Below are 27,075 nucleotides of genomic sequence, written 5' to 3' on the forward strand. Positions count from 1 at the left end.
TGAATTTTTCCATGTGGTTGCCAAAGTGTATCCTTTTCACCTGCAGCCTCAAAAATGTGTGGTGGAAAGAATTTATCAGAACTTTTTTATGAAAAGTGAGGGCAGAACTGTCCATATGTAATAATCGATGAAAAACAATAAGGTGCTTTTTTAGCAGATGGCTTTATGCCTCATGTCATGACACAAGTTTTGCTTAATAATTGATATTAGCTATACATATGAATGAGTCAGTGCTTTCTCTTCAATGAGATATTATAATACCCTGTTTTATTCTCAAGGTGTCATTTACAAATGCAGTGTTAGGACCGCTTTGGTGTTAAGAACTCAAACCTCACTAAAAGGAGAATAGACCAAAAACTAAGAGGGAAAAAATGGTCCGCCTGCCTCCCTATCCTCACCTATGGTCATGGTCTTTGGATAGTGACCGAAAGACTGTGGATACAAACAGCGATAATGAGCTTTCTTCGAAGGCAGAGTGGCTTGTCCCTTAGAGACGGGTTGATGAGATCAGTCATTTGCGAGGGGCTCAGAGAAAAGCTGCTACATTTCCACATCGAAAGGAGCCAGTTGAGGTGATTTGGGGATCTGACAAGCACGTCTGCCCGATGTCTAGGACAGACGCCCACCACAGTGGATGCTAATAGCTCAGTCACACCAGAGTTAAAAATAGGAAGAAACCCTCCTTCCAACTAGGAAAAAAAAAATCAGTGGTTGCCCATTGATTCAATTGAATGTTTTTGCTGTCAGAGATTCATTGCAAGTAGTTGCAGTGTACAACATCCTCAGTCACCATGCGATCAGTTTTGATCACAGGTAAGATAAGATAAGATAAGATAAGATAAGATAAGATAAGATAAGATAAGATAAGATAAGATAAGATAGAACTTTATTAATCCCTCAGGTTGCCTGGTGGGAAGCAACTTGTCTCCACACAATTACAATTTGACTCAGACCGACTGCAACCACTGTGACAGGTTTGAAGGTTTGCAAGTAATTGCAATCTGATTTATATCTGATGTTTATTTTCTAACTTGTGGTATCATTTAAAGTAAAACAGACAATGAAGGGCTGGGCATGATTAGGCCATAGGTATCCTGATTGAGGAGCCGAAAACGCTTCGTTTAAGGCTTAAAAACACAACTTCAGGATATCGCACTTACCCACTCAATCTTTTACATACCTTTCTTATAATCTTTTAAGTTTGCCTAGATGATAAAATTTAAAAACGTAAACAGGATAACACGTGTAAGATGTACTTTATGTTCATAAAGCAGCAATGACACATGCCACATACTAACAATGTGTAACAATGTTAGTATACAAGCCTCTCACTGTGTTTTTTTTCGTTCATTCAAATTTATTTCTCAGTATATTCAATGAATGACGCATCCACAGCACACATCTTAGAAACCCGTCTTTCTTACCTTCCTGCAGGGCATCTTTCATGATGGACGCCCCCCCAGGCGGCTCCAGGCTGCAGGGTGACCTGAAGAAAGGTTGGACCTGCCGACAGGCCTCCTCGCCTGGGCTCACGCCCTCCCACATCCCTCTGAAAAGCCGCACCTTCTCCTCCAGCAGAGACATGATTTCTGTATCCTTTTGCCTCAACAGTTCTGACCAGCAGAGACAGACAGACAGGAAGACACAAAGACAAACAGTGAGAAATCTCAGGCAAATGTGTGTGTGTGCTTGCTATCATACAAACAAATTTAATAGATTTCTCTCACCTCTCATTTCCTTTGCTTTAGTCTCTAGCTGTCTCTTGTCATCTTCTGTCTCACTGGGAATCCCTTCATCCTCATCCTTGTCCCTGTCCAATAAAGAAAATAAAGATGATGTACAACATCCCATAAATTAGACAGGATTAAAGACCAACAAACAACCAGAAATCTACATCACTTACAGTGTACAAGTGTTTAATCAATTAACTGGAGTTAAATTATTCACTAAAGTTTTGGTAATTAAAAACTTAAAAACAGTATTCCGAAACATTTTCATTAATTTGCAACATTTTACAGATTTCTCGTCTTAAAAAGACAAGTCATGAAAATAACCATTAGCTTCCATCCCACAGGACAACAGACAAGTGTCCCAAAAGTTTGAAGCACATGAACACATGGTGTTTTTAGTTCAAGAGAAAAAAAAACAGAAGCCATAGCCTTTAAAAAAAAAAAAAAATTCATTTCTGCCAATAGCATGATCTCCATTTGTGTTTTGGCAGAAGTCAGACTGCGAAGGAGACAGAGTGCCTAATCTCTCTCCTTCCCACTGGCTGCATTCAAATAATCCTCTGCTTATAGCGAGCTGTCCTTGAAGCCAAACCAGCATTAGACTGTCCCTGAGTACATCCTATCCTCAGGTAGAGTAGTGCTACTCCTCCTGACAGCACAGTGCTCTGTCCACAGAACTGGGCTTGGTCTAACTCGTGGTTTACATCACAGATGGACGGGTGATGAACTCTGAGAGACAGAGCCCTTAATGTAAAGCACAGTGGAGTTTCTTCTGCGGAAGAGGTTGCAGGTTATGGTAAACCAGAAAAGATCGGGGTCTAAGCTTGCTCTTACATGTAGATTACAAGATGCAAAAATAATTGTGTGTCAAGTACAGTAATATATTTAGTCTTCATATGTTTTAAAATAAAAACACTGACATGAATTCTACTCACATAGACTGCATGGCTTCCTGGATGAGCTGCATCCAGGTGTTGCGTTCGTCTTTCGAGCTGGCCAGGACCTCCATCATCTCCGGCTTCTCTATGCCTGCCGTGATGAGGAAGAGGCCGCGCTCTTCGTTAGCGACCTCCCTGACAATCAGCTTCTGGAGGGAGATCACGGTGGAGCGCTGATCCTGCAGGGAGAGAGGCAACATGGGAGGAGAATGAAAAAAGAGAAGGAAAAAAAAGAGAGAGGAGAGATGATAAGGGGAGGGCCAGGAGGGAGGAAAGGGGGTGGAGGGAAAACAAATGGTGAGGATCAGGGAAGAGGATGGAAAAGGCAGGAAGAAGGGTGGGCTAAAGCAGAGGAGGAAAAAGGATAATTACAGGAGAAAAGCGTAAGAGAAACAAAGACAAAGGGATGGATAGGGATTACAGACACAAAGGGGAGAATGAAAAAATATGGAATAAAGAGAAAAGAAGAAGCCAAATTGACATTCTGGCTAATTTTATGATTATCATGGCTGTCGGCTGATTCACAGAGCCTCTGCTAACCTTGCATTCTTAAGAGTGCCAACACTGTAAAGCACATTTTAGTACACCACAAACCACTCCATCATTTCTTTTCAAACTAGTAAAACTCCAAAGCTGTAACCACATCCCTACATTTTTTCTCCAACCACTTGTCTGAGGTTTAAAGAATAGGTTGAGTTTTTTTCCTGTGTGTTTGTCTTCCTGGTGTGACTACATTGTAAACAATAGGAAGAAAATCCACAGCACACGTTCTACAGTTTAAACCAAATCAAGTGAGTATTTTAGAGGGGAAAAAATGTTGTTGATGCAGCACAACAAGTGGAACAGAAAGATTGAGTTTGCACTAAAAATACTCCACATTCAACATGAAGAGGGGGGGAACTATGCATTCCTACATCAGTCACCTAAACATAAATGCAAATAGTCACCTTTAATTGGATACTTTCACCAAAAATACTGCAATAACTGCTAACTGCAGCCTTTATCAACAGCCGTCAGTCTGCAGGAACTTATGTGGGCTATTTCTCAGACACTTCTTTGTCAGTTAAACCGATAAAAGGTCTGGAGATTTAGATGTGGCATTTGCATTCAGAAATCCCACAACATGCAACCCAGAAGAGCTCGCAATACTATCTTTAAGCTGCAAAAGCAAAACTAACGCATCACAGAGAGAAAGAGGGGGAACATTACAAGAGACCAGATCAAGAGCTTTGTTACGTGTGGATGGGAAAAAAAGAACACACAGCTACATAAAAAGGCCTTGATGTCCACAGAAGAGAGCAGTAGTGGATGATCACAGGATCCTTTCCATAGCAAAGGAAAGCAACCAAGCAGAAGGACTCCAAAAACACAAAAACAAAAACCCAACTGAAGACAAGACAGAAACCAGGAAAAATATTTCAGAGGAAGTCTTTTCTGTGTGATGATCATTGGTTCCAAGCTTTAGGGAGTCACTGACTGAAAGTGTTTAACATGCTGCTAATTTGTCCAATTACATGTGAGTTTGAACTACAATGGCTACCATTCCTGTGCAGTTTATGTAACTTTTTTTCCCATCAACCCATGAGAAAAAAGCACTTTAGCTTTGTTTATTTTTGGGCTTCCAGCTTCAAGCTGTGGTGATGATGCACACATCACACTAGATAGAATAGAGCATGGCCACCACATCTGTGCGCCAGCAAGCTAAGAGCACTGAATGCAACAAAATAGAAAGCTGAGGTGTATTTACTGAGTGTGTAACAATTTCCTAAGAGACAATTTCTGCTTTCAAAGTCGATCATTTCTGCTGTCATTTTGATGTTTGAATCGTCATTCCAGCAAAGATATGGAGCCACGGACAGAAGAGAGCATCTTTGAGGCCAGCCCCAGAGTAATGAAGTAAAAGCAGGTTTAAATTTTGGAGCCATTGTCACAGCGGAAGGTTGTGCTGTACAGTTAAAGCAAATATGACGAAAGATCTTTTGCTTTTCCTTCTTGTTTTATGCTTTTGTCAAACCTCTCAGCTTTGAGTTGTTCAGGCCTTTGACAGAGGCAAGGCAATACTCCCCTGTCTTAATCACTGTTACTAAGTAACAGCAGTTTGAATATATGTAACACAAAAATATGGAGCCAAATCTATAATATGCAGGTTTGGTAATAAAGCTCCAAATGTTTCAGCTGAAAACATTTAGATTCTCCTCGTCTTTTTGTTTATTTACTATCATCCATTCTCTTTTAGCTCTACAGGTCTGTGTTCCTGTAAAGGTGGTGATGATCTACGACCTGCTACAGTAGCTGCATGTACTCTTGTTGATCCACAGAACTGATGCCTATACTCTCAAAAACAAACCCTCTCCACATGGCTGCCATCCATTTCAAACCACATGTTATTCCCCTTTCTAATGTCAACAGCTCCAACTCAAACATTGCAGGCTTTTTTTTCTTTTTTACTGATGGATGTGATTATTAAGCAACCAGCCTGCCTCTGTTTCCATTCCTGCGAGTGTGAGAGAGGGAGAGAGAGTGTGGCATGCCATGAAGCTGTGAGTCCTGTAAACATGGAAAAAACAACTCAAACCTATATGATTTATCACAGCTGGGTTAAGGAGCCCAGGGCCAGATAAGCTTTATTAGGTGCAGCTAACGTGCTAGCAAGAGGCAGGCATTATTTCACAATGGGATAGCTAAGAAGGGCAGCTCCTGCTAACAGCAACAACAGTGGGAGAGGAAAATATGACAGCATCATCTCTGGCAGCACTCATGAGTTCTTCATAACTGTAGGGCAAAGGAGAGGGAAAGAGATGACCTACCAGCATGGCAAAGACATATTTCTGGTCTTTCTCTTGGAGGAAGACGAAGACGTCTGATAGGAGCAGAGCATGAACCTCTGGAAGACGACCAGAAGAAAATCAGTTGTTGTTGGATTAGTTTAAATACATCGAAATGTTAGACCCTAAAAAGACTAACAAATTTCCCATCCCCAACTCCTCACCCTTTAATCTTCCCTGGGTGTTTTTCAGCTGTAGCGCTCCATCGTGGATCAGCCGCCTCCTAAGCAGATCCTCCCTGGCGAAAATTTGCCCGTTCTTCATCATCATAATCGACTTGTTGTCCATACGGCCGTGAAATTCCTTCAGGCGCCGTCTTTTCTCGTGTTCGTTCACCTTGCTATCAACCGCCGCTATCACCTCCTTCACGAGTCGAATAGCCTCCGTCAGGTCAAAGTAGTCTTCGTCGCTCTCTGTGTTAGACGTGTGACAAGATTTTAGAAAATTTATTCTACAAGAGATTACCACAGGAATGTGATTTTAAACCAGCTGAAGCAAAAATGGAGCACCGTTACATTTGGTAGTTTAATGACTCCAATCTAACACACTTAACCCTGAACGGCTCAGACAGGTGGCGTTTAAGTGCGGCAGACGATGAAGTGACATTTTACTTCTCATTTCAGTATTTTAACCGTGGCTGCATTTACACTCACTGGAAGAGAGTACTGAAAGCTTTTTTATGGTATTAGCTGGTCACAGTGAGTCACACATATTATTATAGAGACATCTAAGACATCTTATAATTGTGTGGATGCCCTCATAGGGCTATTGAGTTCCTGTTTCTCTTTATTCTTTATTCCACTATTATTCCACTATTTTATTCTAGTTGCTTCCGTACACTTTTTGGCGCTTAACTACTCCCACAGTTTTTGTGCTATTTTCACCGTTCAAATCTTAAAAAATTCTGCTCTTTCTGCTAATGCGGGCTTTGACTTTTGGTGCTCATAACTTCTATACTTTTTGAGATATTGAAATTTTTTTTGCAATATTTTTTGCCCATTTCTGCATATTATCAGTGGCCTCACTGGTTTTCCTTGCCGGGTTGACCTGTGTTTTAGCTCAGTGAGATGAGCATCCGTTCTCAGACTGGGAGGCCCGGGTTCAAATCCCGCTTATAGCAACATTTCTTTCAGTTAACAGTTAAACTTTTTTAACTCTTTTCAACACAAATTTCAGTTTTTTCACCACTTTTCAGCACAAATACCAGCTTTTTCAGCTGTTTTCAGCAAAAACCTCTTTTCAGCAGAAATTCTGCTGATTGAACTCTTTTCAGCAGAATTTTCACCTCTTATCAGCACAAATCTCAGCTGTTTTCAGAAAAAACTCTTGAGCAGAAATTCTGCTGATTCATCTCTTTTCAGCGAAACTTTTTGCTTCTTTACCTCTTTTCAGCAGAAATTCTGCTGATTCACCCCTTTTCTGCAAAATTTTTAGCCTTTTCACCTCCCATCAGCACAATTCTCAGCAGCTTCTGCTCATTTCAGCAGAATTGTCAGTCTCTCCACCTCTTCTTTGTGAGAATGAGTTTGGCTCTGTGAGATGAGTAGCCGCCTTGAGACCAGAAGTGCCAGGTTCGAATCCTGCTCAGGGCAACGTTTTTTCAACTTTTTCAGCTTTTTTCAGCAGACATCTTCAGCGTTAAGGCATCCACACAGCATTTTCCCAGGAAATGCAAATTTTTCTAGTTTGTTTTTAATTCTTGTACATGTCTAATGAAAAACCTTCATTTACAGTATGTATATAGCAAATTAAAATGATCATTAAGTTTCTTAGTAAGATGTTCGAGCAATACTTGGAGCCAGAATACCTTCAGTGTAGCTTTAACATCATTTAAGATGTTAAAGCCGTTTGATGTTTTGATAATTTTGGAGAACGCTGCAGAACAATTTAGAGATCGTGCCTGAAAAGCACAAAATGTACAGATATTTGTGATTAAGAAACAATAGTGTTTTACTCGATGATTAAAATAAATATGTCGTTCTGTATGGATTTTGCATGTTCTCCCCATGTGGGTTTTTCCACATACTTGGCTTCCTTCCACAGTCCAAACACATGGAGTTACGGTAACTGGTGAGTCTGAATTGGCCATAGGTGTGAATGTGAATGCGAATGGTTGTCCGTCACCCCTGATGTGGAAGAAAATGGTTGGATGGAAGGACGGACAGACAGAATAACTTGTTTAGACCTAGAAAAACTTTTTAGCTATCTAGACTTTTTCATTCCCCTGTACTTATGCCTTCATGTGCACACCACAAATCACAAACCGTAGTAATTGATGACTTCGCAAAGCCAACCTGTGGGCTGAATTAGACCCTCTACTCTAAGGGGACTCAAGCCATAAGAGCACCCACTGTATGTGTATATTACATTTTCTCTTTTACAAAATGCTCCGATGCTCCTTACTCTACAAATCCAAATATTTAACTTATTTTCTTTGCAGCAAATTGGACAAGAAGACTGATACCGCTTCCTTTGCATTATCTGCTAACTAGCTGCTGGCGATAGACTCATGCAGTGGACACACACCCAATACATATCAGTTTCAGCTTATGCTCAGCAGGAAAGAGAACGAGGATGGAATTATTTCTAATGAAATACATTTTTAATCAGCGTAGCTGCAAAAGCCATCTGGTTATCTAAATAAAGTGCGCACATAAAAGCCTTGATTAACTTGACAGCGGCTGAGTCACTGTCAAGTGACTCAAGCTTAACATTTATTTATAGAAAAGTACTGGGATTTTGTTTTTTAAAGTATAACAACAAAGGAGTAAAATATCAGGGTCTGCCATGAGTCAGGAAACATGGAGTCTCCGCTGGGGTACTCTAAGGATTACAGCAAAGTCACGAGTGTCCTTTAAGTCTGCAAAGTGAGGAAAACCCCAGTCAAACTGTCCCGAATGCACACTTGTTGTACTCTATATAACACTCTTGAGTTTTAGGCTCAGCATGCAACATCCTTCCCTAAAGTGGAATATTTTCCTCCTGCGTTGTATGTCTGTGCTCCAAAGCAAGAAAATATAATCTCAAACTGTGACTCTACTGTGTTATTTCCTCTCAGTACATATCAGAGTTGGCAGGAGAGACTCTTCTTAAAGCACCTTGGGGATTAAGGCAGAGCTCCCCCATCCCACATAGAACTATAAACAGGCTTTGGGGAGGGATTAGAGAGAATGCACACAGTGGGAGGCCAGCTGATGAGAGCTGCTTTAAATCAGATATAAATATGGTGTGAAATATTCCAGCTCCTCAAAGTGTGCTTGATCTATTATCCTATAAACATCCATCCAGCACATGTCTCATTTTTCTCAAAATATATGAAACTGTGTGCGAGAAATTGTACTTTTCAGGATGTTTCCTAAAACAAACGGCACACTGCTGTGGGCGGCTTTTCAGTGTACGAGCGGAGCCGAATGCTGTCAGGAAAAATATTAATAATGAGGTACTCCAGGAGTTTATTTTCTATTCTCAGGATAAAGGTGATGTGATAAATATTACTGTAGATAAACTCTCTAAATAAATATATAAATCATAGAGAATGATGTAAAGAAAATATTGTATTTGGTTTGTGAAAAGTTCTAAAATTAAAAAAGCCAAAACTGAAATGGGAAAAATGACTTAATTATATTGCTTAAATCTCCAACTTTAAATTCACACATTTTTTTCTGCACTAAGTGAAACTTAGTGAAATTTAGAATTAAGATTTAAGCAGCATCCACATAGGAAGTAAACTTGTAGGAACGCGGTGACCAGACCACAGACTTTATAAGCGACAATGGAAATAACCAGGTCAACCGACTGAAGCAGCTACCATTAACATATTTAAGGGTAGTAAATACATTAGGGCCTTGATGCATACTCAATCATGCAGGTAAGTAAATCCCCAAAAGTTGATTCTGTTCATCTGGACGTAACGTCAGTGGAAGAAACGTTTCGTCACGTATCCAAGTGACCTGACTGCAGGATTCCCCAATCTTATGAACAGTACATTTGCATAATGACTGAAACCAGCCCACTGAAGGAACAATGGGCTGGGAGGCCAGTTCCTTGATCATTAACATGCAAATTCTCATGACCATTGATCAACAGGCCATGGCCATGAGTACCATTCACAGAGAGTTGGGGAAGGCTGCAATCACAGCATTGTGAGATGGTGACAGATGTACCCTTAGGCCCCCTCCTCGATTCAGACATGTCTTTCCCTTTTCACAAAAATGGCCTCCTTTGATCAGTGGTTGTTGATCAATGGTCATGAGAATTTGCATATTTTGGTGGTATTAGGGCCTTATTCGGGCAACTGCAACCTGGAATGTTTGCTATCAACAAACTTACAAAGTGATACTCGATTAGGAAACCTTCTGGTTGTTTTGTCTTTGTTAGTTTCTTGAAGTTGCTTTGCTTGTTAGTTTATTGAAAATGTGTAATAAATATATCGATTAATAAGAAATTCAGTATATTTAGCCTGCAGCAGCAACCTGTAGTAATCCAGCATCTGAAAAATTAGAACCAAGTTCGTGCTTCTGATTCTGATTCTGAAAGTAAAAACAGTGAAAAAAGGCCAACATGAAAATAACCTTTAGTGTGCTGCAGCAGTCTCTGAATCAGCACGGGGTACTTCGTTATCCTCTGGGTCACAAGAAGGATGCATTCTGGGATGCCAAGCCTCCGCACAATGCTGCTACTCATCTTTTTCTGAAAGAATAAACAAGAGGTGCTTTTAGTAAAACATGCCCACACACAACAGGTGGCAGGGTCTCACATAACCAGCGAGAAGCTGCAAAACTCATTTGGCGTAGAACAATACAGCAGTAGTACTTGAGAGGGTGTTTATTGTTATTGTTTATGACGGCGAGCACTGGCGTTTCTATAATCTGCCTCGAGGGTAATACAGCTTTTATTCAAATGTCTCCGGCACATGCCCTGATTGAAATGAACTGCAGATGCAAAATAATACAACTAAAAGGAAAGCAACACAGAATAAGAACAAGCTCTTTGTTCAACGCTACTTCAAGCACTTCCATACAAGAGAAAACAATGTCAGAACTCTATTCAACAAACACAATCGTGTCTGGAAAGCCAGACATCCTGAAGAAAAATGTGTTTTCATCAAAAAGCATGAAAAGAGACTTCTCCGGAAAGTTCGTCTGCTGTGTGACAGACACTTGATAAATCCACGAGAGAAGCCTGACGCTTACTTTGATGAACGCTTTGAAGCGTTTGTCTTTGGTTAGAAGGTCCTTGTGGAAGTTAACAGCTTCGTTGTGGCGACTGCAGAATCTTCCGTAAACCCTCTTCATGCTTTCACCATTTGATCCCGAAAACTAGAGAAGGAGTTGACAGATGTAAGCACACAAAAACTAATGTTGGTAGAGCAGAAATAAATAAAGGTTAAAAAGCTAACATTATTTTCAAAGCTTCAGAACTTCAAACGTGAGTTGAGACAAATGTTTGGGATTTGTGGGAGCAATATTTGACTCAGAGATTGTGTAAATTTACTTTGGAGGTGTAAACTTAGACGAGAACAAAAAAAACCAACATTAGGCCTTTCATAACAGCCATGAACACACATGCATTCTGTCGATAACCTTTCAGAAAAAGCTCACGTTTCTGTAAAATAAACAGTCATGTTACCTTTTAGGTTTTCTGTAAAACCAGCTTGTGTTAAATCAGCTGTAAAGAATAGAAATGAATTTTGAACCAGCCCCTGCCCCCTCTCACCTGGCTACCCAGGATGTCCCCTATCCTGCTGATGATGAAGCCTCCTTCAAAGACTCTTCCCTCTAACTGGCTCTCCTTTTTCCTCTCCAGGAGGCGCAGGAGGTGCTGTGTGTGGAGCTCAAGTAGATCATCTAGAACGGGGAAGAGCTTCTCCAACATCTGCTGCTCCAGCTGAACCTCCTTCTGCAGGCCTTTGCTGTACACTTCTGACATGATGCGCAGCGTCCGAACGTGATGCATCTCTGTCTGCATCAGTTCTGCAGGACATGAAGGGAAATGACACTTAAGCCTCCGTTATAGTCACTGACATATAACATCAGCACCATCGCCATTTCCACTTGTATGTGATTCCCTGCATGATTCTCCTAAATAACAGGTTTCACAGCTCAGAAAGAGAACAGCTTCACTGGTGGAACAGGAAAAGAAGTAGTCGCTAACAAAGTGGTTATGGAGGTTTTTCCAAAGTTTTCTGCAGACTTTCTCATATTTTCAAACTGCTGCAGCAATCTGTGCCATCTGGGAATCCCTGCACTCATGTATCATAAGATGCCTGCAGAGACTCATGCCTCCAGCAGGTACCCAAAAGAAAATTGGAGGTGCACAATAAGCTGAAATGACAGCCACCAGCATACACCACCTGCTATTCAAATACATCTATACCCTCCCCGTATCAGAGGTGCACAGAGTTTTATAGAGTTCATAACTTTGCAACTGATCTGCAACTACAGTGGTAGGGGTCACTGCATAGCTCGTGTAAAAGGAATACGAAGAAAATTTGACTACAAATAGATTCAAATCAGCTCAGGCGCATTAAGAGTATCTCAGTGCACATTTCAATCAGGTAAAAAAAAAGCCATATTAGATCACAGAGCCTGGTAGATACAACTGAAGAAAATTCAGGAGAAAGTCCTTAAGTGGGGCCCAATTAAAATACTGTAGGTTCACCCTTAAACAAAGTACATCAGGCATGAAAATAACAATGACACAGATGAAACAGCAGTGACATTTTTATTTTATCTAACACTGTTAATCCTGGGCTTAAAGGCGTTACCTCCTTTCTCGAGTTTTTGTCTGCTTTAAATAACATTGGTCCACTTTTACTAGATGCTTCCTTACTAGCTGACACACAGAAATGTAGGAAACCAGGCCAAGAATGAGCTTGATTAAAAATGTTGCTACTCCATTTAAGAAACTATTACCTTTCCTTGCTTTGCCAGTAACCATCTTCAGATTAAATTACGTTTAATCAAAGTTACTGCAGTGAGTATTATATGTGGTGATTACCGTAGATGACATCTTGTCTCTTCACCAGCTCTTTGTCCAGCTGCTGCAGGTATTGCTGATCCACACCTAAACTCCACGAGTCTGCTTCCAGCTCTTTGGCCTCGGCCTCAAACTCCCCCATCAGCTGCCCATCCATCATTTCTGTTCCTGAGTCAACAACACAGCCTGAATTAATAAAACTAACTTCCATTTATACGATAATCTACAGGTGAGAGGTTTGGATAAACCACATTAAGTTTCTGTTCGGTGCAGTATATGCATTAATCATTTATTTATTTTTAAAAAAGTAATTATTTTTTTCACATTAAACTAGCTTAAATTAAAAAATGTGGAAAATGAATTTGTGTGTGTGTGCCTTTATTAACCTTCATCAGTAAGTGATTCCATGGATTCTGTGACCTGGTTGGTTCTGTTGAGCGAGTCGGTGGACTGAGAGAGATACCGCAGACCTTTAATGGGCATCTCGTCAAACACCGGACTGAATGGAGACACGATAATAAAATTCACGTTATTAATGTTGTCTTTGTAACAGGCCATACACAGTTATGTGTATCTGTTTAAACACATTGTACAGGGGTCAAATAATGCATTAAAAACTAAACTATTAAAAATGAAATTAGATTAAGTACAGAAACATTTCACTCCAACACACACACAGATCAGCTCACCCAGCAATGTTGCTTATTGAGAGACTCTTGGAGAGGTTGTTTCCTGTGAAAGTCATGATGTTGGTGTGTCTCCGTGATGGGATCATTAAGGTGGAATGGTCCTCAGGGGGCAAGATGGCCGACCAGGGGCGTTCCTTTGTCCCACCAGCTGGACCAGAGCAAACTTAGATTACAACAATAATCTGAACACTTTTCAAAACCAGCAGGAGATCCTAACTTATCCTGACTTTTTGGGGCCTCTGGTATAGTTAGAAACCTCGGTTTCATGACAAGTCATTGCTTCCAAATGCTAAATTTAAAAAGCTAAATCACTGACAGGTAAAAGCAATGGTTTTAAGACTGTATTTTGGCAAATACAGTCCATCTTTTTCTCTCCTCACAGACTGTCTACCTTCTTAGACATAATTTATTAGGAGACTTCAGAGCAAGCGGACAGCACAAAGCTTCTCTATTCAAAGGAAAAAAGGTTTTGTCCTTTGACTAATTTAACAGTTTAAATCTGTTTAAATCATATTTATGTGTATGTGTGTGTGTGAGTGTGGCTGAATATTCTAGGAGCAACACTTTGAGCTCTGGTCCTAAGAACAACCCCAAAGAAGCACTCTGTCACGGTGTGTAGATAAAAGCTACACTTTTTGCCAACTTTAGTGTAAGTAATTATCAGAACAAAATAAATGTGCACAAAAACCCTTCAATCTCCTCTTATTAGGGGATCAGAGAAGTTTGGCGATAAATCTGCAAATAATTACAGGCTGTGACAACTGTGTAGGCAATCTTGAGCTGGTTTCACACTCACGTTTGTTCCTCATCGTTACTGTAGGAAACAAGCTCGAATCTGGTACCGCAAACTGCTGGTTGGGCAACTAAGCAGAGAAACGGTGAGAAAAAGCATAAATGAAAAGAAAATCGATATTGGCTTCGGGACAGCAGAGTACTACAGAATCGGTGGAGGAGTAACTGCGAGGAAGCTGTACCTTCATCTTCACCTTGGCGCAAACAGCCAGGCTGTCTCTGCAGCCCTTGTGGACGGAAGCATTGCAGTCTGGAAAGAAAAGAAGGAGTGAATACTGTTAGCCTGATGGTGGTGGTGGTGGGGCATGTGAGGGTGTGCGGAAAAGTGGGGGCTAGAAAATCTGACTGGTTTTTCATAGCCGGCCAGGAAACTCCACCAGCCTGCTAATGAAAGCCAGACTGGAGCAAAGCATGTGATGCAATCGAGGGGTAATGCTGCTCGTGGACGATGGGGGGAAAAAAAAACAGATATGACACACACGCACGTCACCACCGAATTGCATGGGAAAATTTAAATCATGTAAACATTCTCGAATCACCATTTAAGAACAAAGTCATGGTTTTAGATTGCTGACATTTGACCTCTTCTACAGGCTGATCTGTCCACTAAACTCAAATTCTCAGTTTTTCCTAATATTCGCTCTTTATTTTTAATGCTCACATCAAGGAGGGAAAAAAATGGTGGCTGATCAGGATTTAATCATACGGGCATATTTCCAGGAGACAGAAGTCCACTCAACACACATGTGAAACCCACAAACGCACTATCAGACCTAGTCACCCAAGCTAGAATGCATACAGTGCAACATTTCCGTTCCTGGGATTACTTCAACAGCCGCTTTTAGTCTGGGTGAGAAAATAGCGCTGCACGAGTCAGAAAGGCAGCAACACTGTCAGGGCAGGGAGCTATCGCCTGAAAATGTCTCACTGTAAAAATATTAGCAAGTAGAAGATTGCATGATTATCAAAGCACCTTGATTTCCTGCAGTGATATTTTTTTTACATGCCTCTGGATTTTATTAGGTTTTTTACTGCTTTTTGGTGACATTCAAATAAGACCAGCTAATCTGAGACAAAGGATCACTGTATTCCTCTGCTGAATGGACACTAGCCAGAGTACAAACCTCCCTCACTGTCTGTGGCTCTAACAATGTGAACCAGACTGACTGAATACAACAGGGGCTGTTTTTGCCAGTCTGAAGCATCTGAGGCAGATTGTGGCCAAGAGGTCTGCTGTGATCCATCGCAGAGCTTGTTTCTCCTTTTTAGGCTTTTTCTGGGCTTGCGCCAAAGACTTGTGCAATAAACTAGAACCTCTTTAGGGCTGCCTCTGCCGCTCCAGTAAAAAACAATGCAAAAAACCAGTTCTGTTGTCTGTAATCAAAGTCTGACTGGGTTGCATTAGAAGTAGCTCTTTGGGGAGTTTCGCTGCAGCTGCACAACTAACTGCTAATATAAAGTTCAGTTGGTGTTTCATGTTTTCTTGCACTGTCCTTTATAATCAAATAAAGAAATTCTAATTTACTTTTTCTTTAAATTAAATCTTTTCATTTAGTGCCTAAATGTAAACACAGAGCCTTTACAGTAAACTGACTTGACCTACTGTAGGGTCTGACTCCTCTGCTACTCATGCAGTTCCTGTTCATGAGCTATGATTTAGAGATATTACCTAAATGCATCACATGCAGGAAATCAGTTGTTGTGAAAGTTAACAGATATAAACATAGCTTTACTGCTCTGAAAACAATGACTGAACACGCGTCTGTGTCACTGCTAAAGGTGTCATTTAACTGACGTAGAAACACTATTTTCTTGCTATACAAATGTGTGTCATGTCCCATCACACATAAGGCAGGCTGTAGTCCACCAAGGATATCCTCCATACATTTATGTTTGTTTTAAAAATTTCAACCAGGGTCCTGCTTTAGAACTACCTGCAAAAGGTGCCAAATAACCTCTTAACCATTTGCTCACTGTCAACTTCAGTCATGCCGGTCACCATGATTGCTATAAAAACACTAAACTACTGTAAACCAAATAATTAAATTGAGCTTGCATTGCATTAACTTAGCAGTGATACAGGTGTTTACCTTTTTTTTATTACCAAATAGCTTGAATTAATGTAACTTATAGCTGAAATATATCAGTAGAATTCAGCTGAGGGGGCACAACGCTGGTAACACAAAACAACTTTTAGCCAAGCAGCAACCCCAGATGCTACCGCTAAACGAGAGTCACTCCACACAGACTCTCATTTTAACCCTCTGATGCATGAATTATGAAAGCCTTGGTCAAGATTTTTTTCTTAAGTGCTTTTATTCTTCTCAGGACATGAAAAAAAATGTTTAACTCTTTTTTTTTCAAAAATATGTTTTTTTATAAAGTTATAAACTTGTCCACTCCAGTGGACTACATGCGCCTGAGCACTTAGCATGAAATACTGTGAATTTACTGTAAAAATTAATTACCTTGTGTTCTATTGTAAATATACAAACACTTGTTTGCTTGTATCCTTTGAAAAACATCTCAGCAATTTTTTTGGAACTTTCAACTCATAAGGCCCCAATGTTTAGACGTAAATAACAAAACCAATCAACAGTCCTAGCTATGAATCCTACACCTGAATATGGCAAACTATCTCCAACAAGAGAAACATTTTTGAGTCTACACAGTTCTATAACGATGCAGCACAGTATTACCAAGCCCTTAGTAGCATGCTGGAAGAAAACACAAACTGACATCTTAGTCTCTGCATCTCCAAACAGTTCTATGTTCATCACACCTAGGCTGTGCGAAAGTTTGCAACGCATCCAGGGCACAATGGCACACAGCATTGCATGCAGATGTATTTGGTCTTCCGTGTGCACACAACATCATGGCACCTGTTTGCATTTTTCACCTCGGTCAGTTGGGGCCAGTGATATCCTGTGGCAAACCTGACCTCACAGGCTACTTTGGTGACTGCTCTCCACTTCACGGGTTGTGGGGTCCCACTGGGTCTTCCTCTTTTGCATTGCTGGAGGGAGAATCTCTTCTCTTGTTACTGACAGTTCTTTCCCATACAAGTTGGTGTTGTATGTTATATTATCAATTAGATCTGCTGGAAACAGATGTCTGAAGAAATCTATGGGATCCTTCCCCTCCACATTCAATTTCCACTCTCCTAGAAAAGGAGGCAAGTCTCCAACCAAGTCATTGTCTTGGACTTTCCAAATATTTTTGCGGGCTTGAGTATGGTCAGGTGCCATGTACCCATCTCCCACAGCTCCCTGATCATACTGACCTTCCTCTTCATCCTGCCCCTCATCGTTCTCACTTTCTGCATCCTGACTGTCTGTGTCTTCATCATCCGTAGTTCCTATGTCTCTGTTCTGCTCTGGCAGCCACTCTCATCATCACTGGACTTATCACTGAACTCCTCATCACTGCACTCATCAATGAAATCATCATCACTGGAGCTGGATGGAATTTCCTGGACTATTCTGTACGCTGCCTTATTCTTTGCTGCATTTGAAGTCTACAAAATATGATAAAATAATTATTATAGTAACTCAAACTACAGCTGATCTGCACAGAAATATATATTTTAAATGAGTAGCTTATAAATGTAACAATTATATGCTTAATTATAACCAAAACAGTCCCAAAAAACAGTGAGACAATTTATGACTTATGTTAAAAAAATATAGTGGGTAATGCATGATGTCCACTACAGTGGACACATGGTTAATTGTAGTTTTCTACATATTAGACATAACAATTTCTTATTCCAAACAGATAATATCCTTCCCTAGATGTTACTGCATATCATCATATTTTTTTTACCTGTTGGGCTCTTTTAGCATAGAAGGATTGACAGGATATGCCAGCAGTGGTCGGCAGGGGTGACAGTTTGTCTGCCATCTTTGATTCAGAGGAAATTTACTTGCAGTTGCACTAACTGAACACTGAATTGACCTCAATGGAGCATGGCAGCAGAGAGCACTCTAGAGGCTAATATGCAGTTCCACCATAGAAACCAATGCATTAAAGAGATATGTACGTTTTAGTAGCTGTCCACTCCAGTGACCACTATGCATCAGAGGGTTAAAATGCCCAACTTCAGCTACAAAGTGAACACCTTATTTTATTTTTCAAATTAACTAATTTAAATTGGCAAGTTGATATATTAAGTTGGTTTAATTGACAGGTGCGCTGACATGTACAGCTTTGGCTGGCAGCTGTCTGCTAGGCCAGTTCTTAACAAAATTATCTGACAAATAACACGGCCTGCTTTGTGGTACAGCCGTCAAAGAAGTCTGTGCTACATTTTTGGCAGGAGAAATTCTACACTGTATAATTCTGCTCCTCAGCACCAGCTTAGCAGCCATTTGTGCCTGTTTGTTTGGGAATGCAGCTTGCTAACCGAGATAGCTAGCGTTAGCTGACAACTTGACTCTTTTAATCCTAATATGGTCACCTCAGGCTTTTTAAAACAAGTGTGTACCAACTATGAAGCCTCAAAATTCATAATCCAGAGACTACTGGGTAATTTCATAGACGTGTGGTCCATCATTTACATACAGTCTGTGCTTTTAGCCAAACAATGAGAACTGCTAATCAAAACAACTTTAGACTCAGCACCGCTCTTACTTAGGTTCTCAGTAACACACATAGCAAGTGTGAAGTGGATCGGATGAATGGTTGTTGAGAGACAAAGACGAGAAGAAACATAAACTAACATATTCAAACATGCATATTCCTGGATTTATTGGTGAAATCTTTTCATTTCCTCTCCTTATGTTCAGCATCGTCTTTCAGAAACGACTTGCAGCTTAGTGTGCTTTCAGATAAGAAATTAAAATCTTCTAATAAAATAATTAAAGGTTATTAGGATTTAATATAATTTAAAGCTACAGCAACTCTGCAGAAAACCAACAAGACAAAAAGGAAAAAAAACAAAGTTACTTACATGTGCAATGGAACGCATCCTTGCCATTAAAACCTTTATTGCACTGGGAGCACTGGGTGGTGTGGTTTGAGCTGACTGGTGTAAAAACATGACCGTTCACAATCTTCTTGTCCTTCTCCTTGCCCTCCTTGTCCTTCTCCCGTTTGTCTCGCTCCTTTTCCTGCACAAATGGAAATTAATTAGTTAAGAAGACAACCCAACCTTGAACTTCGCTAATTGCTTCAACTTTGCCATCCAATTAGAAGTTTCGAAGTGAAGCGTGGTGACGTGTAGCATCCACTAACATACCAGACACTGACACTGGGCCAGTCGCTTCTGTTAAATTCCAATCTGAACCCTGCAGAGCAACATTATTACTCGGATGTAGGACGCAGCAGGAGGGTTTGCATATTAAGTGATGCATTATTTATCCTGACAACAAATTGTCTCATTAAGGAACTCTTTAAAATAAAATTCAGACACTTTGAATCCTTTTTTCTGAGGTGAGACAGAAGACTCAGAGGTGGAGATCTTCAATGACCATTTATCCCAAAAGGGCAGCATATTTTCATATTACGTATTCGTTTGGTTTCTCAAGACACTCGAATACTACTATTCAAAATCTCTTATGAAGAATGAGGCATTTCTGCAGGATGCATGACTGGTGACGGAGACACACTGTCTGGGAATCACTTCTATGACCTTTCCATAACAGTGTGGGCTTTCTGCTGCCTCTGCATTAATGGATGAGATCGTCCTCAGCAGCTGGTCATCTCTGGACACTGAGCTGAATCATAATCCCATAAAGTGATGCAGAGAAGAACAGAGCTTTCATTCTCTTGGATTTACATCACAGAGCCTCCACCCAAACCCAGAGGAAATGGGAAAATGCAGTTTTCCAGCTCATTTTAATGACCAGCCCTGGGCCTCTTGGTTTGAAGGGACCACAAAGCTCTGACATACTAGAGCTCATTTGGTTCAGCCATTTCAAGATACCAAAAGCCTGACTGGCCCACGCTATGTTTCAGAGCCAGTACAACACACAGCTTTCATTCTCACTTCCTGCAACAACTGTCTAACCAGCACTAAACCACAATAAACGGCCTGAAAAAGTATTCTTCATGGCAGCAAGAATGCTTGTTTGATATCACGCCTATTGATGCCCGGCAAAAAAAAAACAAAAACAAGAAAACGCCAGCAGTTCAACGCATTTGAAAAAGATGATTCTCTGTACTCTTTGTTTTGGCTGCAAGCATACACAACAGGATAAGTAATCACTAGTGACATCTAAACCAGAGATTTAAACAAAAAGACATTCCAGTAAAACACACTGTTAACGGGCAATGACTTCACTGGAAAAAGACATCAGCCCAGAGGAAAACACCAGCCCCTTTTAACATGATATTGTGACAGTCTCTTTCACTACAATTCAACTGGGAAACCAGAGCACTGTGTTAGCCTACCTCCAGCCAACCTTTCCATCTCAGTGAGAAGCCACGGCTCCCTGGGAAACTCCTGTATAACATCCCTGGTTGTGGCTCAGTGGCTCAAGCTACTACCAGCAAGTCTCCATTAGGAAGGCTGTGAATGAGGAAGTCACTGGCTCGCTGCGGGAGGTGCTATTTCTGCAATGACCCTTCCTTCAGTCTGACAGAGACATGATGTCAAAACTGCACAAACTAGATCCCCTTCCAGAACAGTCAGACTTTCAATGTTTAACCTAAAGAGGAAGACACAAATTATCCTCCTTAAAACTGGTTCTGGTTTATTAACGACAGGAAGAAATGAGATTACCAATTCTTCAACACATTTGACAGTTACAGATGCAATCTCAATGCTCCAAGGAGAGCCAATAGACACCAGGCAAACCCATTTTGAACATCAAAGCTTTAACAGTGGCCAATAACTCTGACAGAGAGCAATGAGCTGCAGGCGGAGGGAAGCTTTTTCAGAATCCTGTTGCTTTAAAAGCAAAGTGACGGCTGAGGTTAGAGGGGAGATTATTAAACCACCAACTCTATCTTCCTGTTTTACTTCCTGTTCACCCTTCAGTGTCTCTTTGCAAGGGCTGCATATTTACAGGAAGCAAACAGACATTTCACTTCCCAATCAGAAATAAAAACTCTGTGCTAAATTCAGGGCATTTCAGACCCTTTAATCACCACATGGTACAAATTTAAATGCACGCTTTGTGATCAAAGCAGCTATGACTGGCAGCAGAAACATGGATATCTATCATTACAGCCCGTTTTTCTTTTCTAATACTTTCAGGTAGCATCTAACAGCAATTTTGATCATGAAGTAAACTACATATCAGAATAGCTATCAAAAGGTAATATGTTAATTTGTGGTTTTAGTGGAAACAGAATTTGCCTTTTGTACTTCCTGGTGCTGTGTGAGTGTCCTTTGGTTCAATATACTGTCACAACAATCACACACAGTTTATAGCTGTGTAAGGTCTACCACACAGCCCACAACTGGATATATTGGATATAAAAATGCTGTATAATTACATTACTGCTTATAATCTGTGAATTAAATGTAAGACTATTTAATACCTTCCAAGGCCTCTTTTTTGGGGAGAAGATTGAATGCAATTATTTTTACTTTTAAGCACCCACAGCTACCCCGTTGAGTTTTAAAGTCTTGATACAGACAACTGTATTCCTAAATCATATTAATGGCTACTGCAATACAGTAAATGCCACTTCTGCAATTTAAAGTGAGCAGTGCTGAGCATTGTGATTTTTAAATGCAGTACTGTACAATAATTTCCATGTCATAAAAGTGTTGAAGCCATTGTTTCACTAAAGTGTCAGTGCACCCCAGGGCAGCTGTGGCTACAATGTAGCTTGCCATCGCCAGTGTGTGAATGTGTGTGTGAATGGGTGAATGACTGAATGTAGTGTGAAGCGCTTTGGGGTCCTTAGGGACTAGAAAAGCGCTATACAAATGCAGGCCATTTACCATAAAGTAACTTTAACTGATCGATATTTCAACAAACTAACAGCATATTATTGTCACCCTGTGACAGGAATGGAGACACTGCAGCTAGATCCCCTAACAGAGTACGAAGGGCAGGAGAAAGAAAGTCTGCTTTGACCACATCTTACATAGAGGCTTATCTCTCTGAGAAGACATTGCTGTGAGGCGCTTGGGAAATTTGAGAGTGGGAAGTTGCATCTAACAACGACTTGGGCAAAGGCAGGACATATAAGGAGCTTTTGACCCAGAGGGGCCTATTCATAGTTCTTAGAACTTTTTAAAGGAAGTCTTTTGTGTGGCGTTGCATGAGGGACCATCAAAGTTCTCAGAAGCTCATTTGTCTGTCATTTTTTACCTCCTACTTTACGGTTGATCCTCCAGCAGAAGGGGAAGCTCTAACTGACATAAGTGTGTGGTCTGAATGCAAGCATGCATTGCAACATGATGAACGTCTTATTTGTAAAAAGAACACGTAAACTTAACATAGAAATTACAGCAAAACCATCAGTTAGCTCTTAAACATGAAACACAAACAGTTGAGCTGGCAGGGAAGACCAGGCGTTATTAAGCCTGTGTGCTACAGAGGAAATAAAAACTCCTGTCACCTCCTTGAAGGAAAACAAAAGTACTTCCTCTCAACTAACTTTTTCGCATAGAGTGAAGCCAGCGTAAGGAGAAAATAATGACACTAGAATAGAAACTAAATGACACATTCATCAAAGTGAAGCTTAATTGGTTTGGTTTACTGCATGTTATCCTTGGAAAGAGCCATGCATTTGTTTGTAGAGTAGATGGAAAGGATTTGTTAAGCCTAGTTTATGGTCATCTCATTGGTTGTTTTGCATGCCAACTGCAAAGCTGCAAAAGTACAATCGCGATTTGAACGATAGGTATTCAAGAGAGTAGTAAGGACCCGAGATTCAGGAGCACTGTTATAAGCGTAGAAGCAAAGAAATTGGAGGTTTTTCCCACAGTTTTCTCTGGAGAGTGTCATCTTTTCAAACTCCTGCAGCATCTCACATTGTATCGGAGAATCTCTGAGCTCCTGTACTGATGTTTATTTGAAATGGTGGTAAAGACCAACATGATCTTACATTCATGCCTTCGACCTGCCTGCACCCGGTTCCCAAAACAAGGGGTGCACATCAATCTGAAACACCAAAGCATGACTCAGTTCTGATGCCAACATTGGCTTACGCTGCCACACGTAAACAGACTTTAATAAGGATTCTGGATCCTATTACCAGCCACAGTGGGAGCTCTGCCTGAGGTTCGTCTGTGATACACCTGACATAAAAAGACAATTAGCCACTCGTAATGTTATGTTATTTTAACTTAAATCAGAATGCAAGGCATCTGCCATCAGGAAACTCAAACGCACAGTATGCTCCAACTTATTCTTGTGGTTGTAGTTTAGTTGTTGCTATGCTAATCGCCGCCTGCTTAATACACCACGCACCTATTGGGAGTTGTAGTGAAAACAAAGAAAAGAAAAAGAGGACAAACATGTGTAGAACTGCCTATAACAGCCCTGCTGTGAGACTGAAGCTAGTCAGGGACCAACAGAACAAGAAGCTTAAGATTCATATATGTGTGAATACTTGAAAACTGTGGTTGGGCATTAACTGCTCACTGCTCAAAGGGGATACACTTGTAAGAAAACACTGAAGGTGGTTGCCTACTGAATGAACTGTAAGAAGCAGACTACAGTGAAGTGTAGTCAAAAGAAGAAAAACTCCATGTTCCCTCACCCTGGTCTTTTTGTACATCTTGTTCTTGAGGTAGCTGAAGGTCCGGCTAACTTTTGTCACACTCTTTCCCTCTGTGTCACTCCGCAGAGGCCCAGGCTCCTCCTCTGATATACTGGAACACACAAACAGGTTTAATTTCATCTCCAGCAGCTGCATTCACACAGCATACCTGTTCACACATTGTGAAATGGTTCTTTGAAGCACCATAAAGGTCTTATGGAATAATTTGACCACTACTCCACACTGCTCTTTATAGGACTATAAAAGGTCCTCCAAGCAATGAAAGCCTGAAGAACAATTTTCTGGTAAAATGTAAGCGCAGGATTAGACTGACCTGTATGCTAGTGACCCAGAGGTGCTGGAAAATCTCATACCTGGAAAAAAAAAAGGAGAGGAAGTGAGTGGCAGGATAGTAAAAACAAAAAAATATGTCTTTAGGGGCTGACCGCACTTTTCTTATTTTTCCTGATTATGATTGAGAGTAAGCTACAGATTTGGCTCCCTAAAGGTAAATATGCAACACTTTAGGTACCCTTGTACAGCTGTGTGACAACTGACAACCCACTGACATGACTAAAGGAGGCCAACAGCTATGTCGAGGACTTCCTTTTCTACCATGTCCTTTAAAGGTGACCTATTTTTCCCTGGTTGGCCAGTCCTCACCTGCTGTAGCTCTGTGCTCTACAGAAGTGAGCTAAACTGCTCTGTTTTAAGACAGGGGGATAAATGAGGGGCTGTAATACAGTCAAAGACTAAAATTATAGAGTTTTAAATTATCGTGCATTGAAGGCTGGACAATGGATGATGACTCGGGCAAAATTCATATTTTTTGGTTTGCTCATCCTATTAGAACAAAGCTATGCTGGGTGTAGCTCCTCCCAGACTCTATTGTTGAAAATCTGGATTTTCTGGCTGCAGTAACAGCCAGAACATGTGTGTTTTTCAATTAATCTCTGTGCCAAACGTTAAGCACAGAGTTAAACATAAGGCATGCATCTTTTCTAGGCAACGAGCTGCTTCTCTCTAAACAATCATTTCTACCAATATCCAGACGCACACGAAAATATGCAAAGCGCTGCTCGCATGCGCTGCAGAAGAAAGTCAAACCCAAAACAGGATAATGAGGACAAAATCTTGGCCTGCCTGTGTTCCCAGCAATGGAGACAAGGAGACAGAGAACAGTGCTAATGGAAATATTGCACAGATAAGAAAAAGGAAGGAATGCCTCGGTGTCTTTGACTAAAGGTGACAGGCTCGTATTTATCTGCAGAGAAGAAAGGGCTTCCTCAGTTCACCTGCGGTGTTTATGATTATTTTCCTCTTTCTCTGGTAATTGTGTTTCAGTTTTTTCAAAAAGACTGAAGTAAAGCTAGTTTATGTAAAGGTCATCCGATTCTTGTGCTGCGTAGGAAACACGAGAAGCCAAGGTCTTATTTATTGCTGTCAACATGGATTATAATTTAAACACAATGCTGCCTAGGCGAAAGGTGATTTTCTACACTAGCAATCTGGCTACAAGCGTTGTCTAATTGCATTCTCACACTGCAAGTAGATTAATATCAGCAGCAATTAGAAGCTTCTTCATGACAAGATTGTTGCGGCTGAATGTTTGGACTTTATCTTTGATGAAGTTTAAAGAGTAAAAATTTAAATTTTCCTTCAGACAACTTTGCTTCTTCTGTTTGACTCAGTCTAGGAAGCGTTTCACGCACACACTTCATGTTGAGTCACAAGTAAACACTTCAGTGTGGGTATCAGGCTAGCTGCTAGCTGATCTGGGTGCATCGCTGGGTGCATCGCTAACCGGAGCAGCTACTGTTCTCCTTCTGACATCACAGCTATTTTCTACTGCAGCTAAGTTTACATGTCAGTACTTACTGAAGTCATCCTCATCATCACTAGATGAGGAGTCCCCATAAATGAACTGAGACTTAGATTTGGTGAGGATGGGGGAAAGGTTGAAAGAGAAGGAAATTCGCCTCTTACGTCTCAGGCGTCCCACCGCTGGGAGGCAGGAAGGAAAGAACCACAACAGGCACTGATCACTTATTGAAATATATAATAACCTAATAAATAGTGAGGATGGGGGCAGGAAGTGGAGATGTACGGGAAACGTGTAATAAGAGCGATTCAGTTTAAATATCTGCATGTTAAACTACCACTTTCTCTCTTTATCTAGCTTTTTGACCTTTTTTTCTATTCTCTTTGCGATGGGGCTTACAGTGAAAAACATAATGAACTCTAAATTTCCAATTACAAGCTGAAATGATTGTGTCCCTCTGCTGAGTCTGGTGATGTTAAAATGAGGAAATGAAGAATGAGGACTTGGCATTGTACTTAAATTTAGTAAGTTAAAGCCTAAAGAGGATAACAAATAAAACCAAAGGATAAAAAGGTGAAGAAAAGGGCTGAATGTTACAAGAAGGAACTTGATAGCTGCCTCATAACGTGTCACTCACCATCGATGTCTCTCTGGCTGATGGCCAGCATAGATACAGACTTAGTGAGGGGCAGACTCATGGGAGGACAGCTGTTTCGCAGGGGCCGATATCGTCTGGATTTCTGCAGCAAGAGACAGGAGACTGAATGAAACCAAGTGCATGAAAATGTTAAAAAAAAAATGGAGTGAGCCAGGCAGCGATAATGTGGAACAAAGCATTGCCAGCCAGTCAACTGGAAACAGGAACATGAACTAAAAGAGGAAACTCGGCATTTTGAATCGGGAATTTGTTTTAAATTCAATGGGAGAAGTATAAATCTGCCCGAAGAAAGTCATGTTTATTAATTCTCACTAATCCCCAAACTGACAAGGCTCAGATTTCCCTTGACTGTTTATAAGTCTTGTTTATGTACAAGCTTTACAACGACTCTTTTCTCTCGTGAATTAGGCTGTGTGGGTTTTTCAGGATCTCTTGGTGGCCGACTGTGTGACAGTGTAAAGAAGTGGCAACATATCAACAAACTTCATGTGTGAGTGTGTTTATTAGCTCACCGGGTCATGCACTCTGCTATACTCCCCCCGGTCCTCCTGTTCCTCTGTCAGAGAAACCAAAGAGCCTCTGTCATCGCTGTCTTGCCGGGGAATCCTTATAGGTTCTAGGATACGGGGCCCCTGGCTGGTGGGGCCCCTGAGCTCTTCAGGGCTTCCACTGAGCCCCTCCAAGCTGTAACTGTGTACAAACAGAAAGCAGAGATGACCTCAATAAAAGAACACACACTGTATTCAACATAATCACATCTTTCTGAATGTACACAACTGTCGCTGCAGCAAACACAAACACACAAAGATGTACCTGTTGTTACACACACACACACACACACACACACACACACACACACACACACACACACACACACACACACACAGCTGGTCCTACACTGTGTTTAGCCAGCTGAGTTATCACTAGCCTCTGGAGCAGATTTACAGCTGAAGCAGCTGCAAATGACTCCCAACATC

General features: G+C 40.9%; 1 protein-coding gene and 1 pseudogene across 5 annotated transcripts in view; both read right to left on the minus strand.

Moving 5' to 3' along the window:
- Positions 1–27,075, minus strand: part of akap13a (A-kinase anchoring protein 13a) — a 124,877-nt gene that overhangs the window by 16,345 nt on the left and 81,457 nt on the right. For 4 of the 5 annotated variants that reach the window (XM_085441526.1, XM_085441758.1, XM_085441678.1 and 1 more), the window contains 18 exons: positions 26,611–26,788; positions 26,078–26,180; positions 23,953–23,992; positions 23,619–23,730; positions 18,904–19,063; positions 14,135–14,202; positions 13,957–14,023; positions 13,161–13,308; positions 12,858–12,970; positions 12,493–12,639; positions 11,209–11,465; positions 10,686–10,811; positions 10,065–10,182; positions 5,658–5,906; positions 5,476–5,552; positions 2,666–2,847; positions 1,728–1,810; positions 1,425–1,613 (listed from right to left, as the gene is read on the minus strand). In XM_085441526.1, coding sequence (XP_085297652.1) covers positions 1,425–1,613; positions 1,728–1,810; positions 2,666–2,847; positions 5,476–5,552; positions 5,658–5,906; positions 10,065–10,182; positions 10,686–10,811; positions 11,209–11,465; positions 12,493–12,639; positions 12,858–12,970; positions 13,161–13,308; positions 13,957–14,023; positions 14,135–14,202; positions 18,904–19,063; positions 23,619–23,730; positions 23,953–23,992; positions 26,078–26,180; positions 26,611–26,788 — 2,417 coding nt within the window. Of the gene's footprint in view, positions 1–1,424; positions 1,614–1,727; positions 1,811–2,665; positions 2,848–5,475; positions 5,553–5,657; positions 5,907–10,064; positions 10,183–10,685; positions 10,812–11,208; positions 11,466–12,492; positions 12,640–12,857; positions 12,971–13,160; positions 13,309–13,956; positions 14,024–14,134; positions 14,203–18,903; positions 19,064–23,618; positions 23,731–23,952; positions 23,993–25,496; positions 25,623–26,077; positions 26,181–26,610; positions 26,789–27,075 lie in introns of all 5 variants that reach the window. The other variant, XM_085441838.1, reaches the window with a different exon arrangement.
- On the minus strand, positions 16,649–18,036 carry LOC146718262 (uncharacterized; annotated as a pseudogene).

The sequence above is a fragment of the Copadichromis virginalis genome, linkage group LG1, assembly GCF_057382275.1.
Source record: "Copadichromis virginalis isolate Kocher_CV1m ecotype Utaka linkage group LG1, C_Virginalis_male_GT1.1, whole genome shotgun sequence".
In the NCBI taxonomy this organism is placed as follows: domain Eukaryota; kingdom Metazoa; phylum Chordata; class Actinopteri; order Cichliformes; family Cichlidae; genus Copadichromis; species Copadichromis virginalis.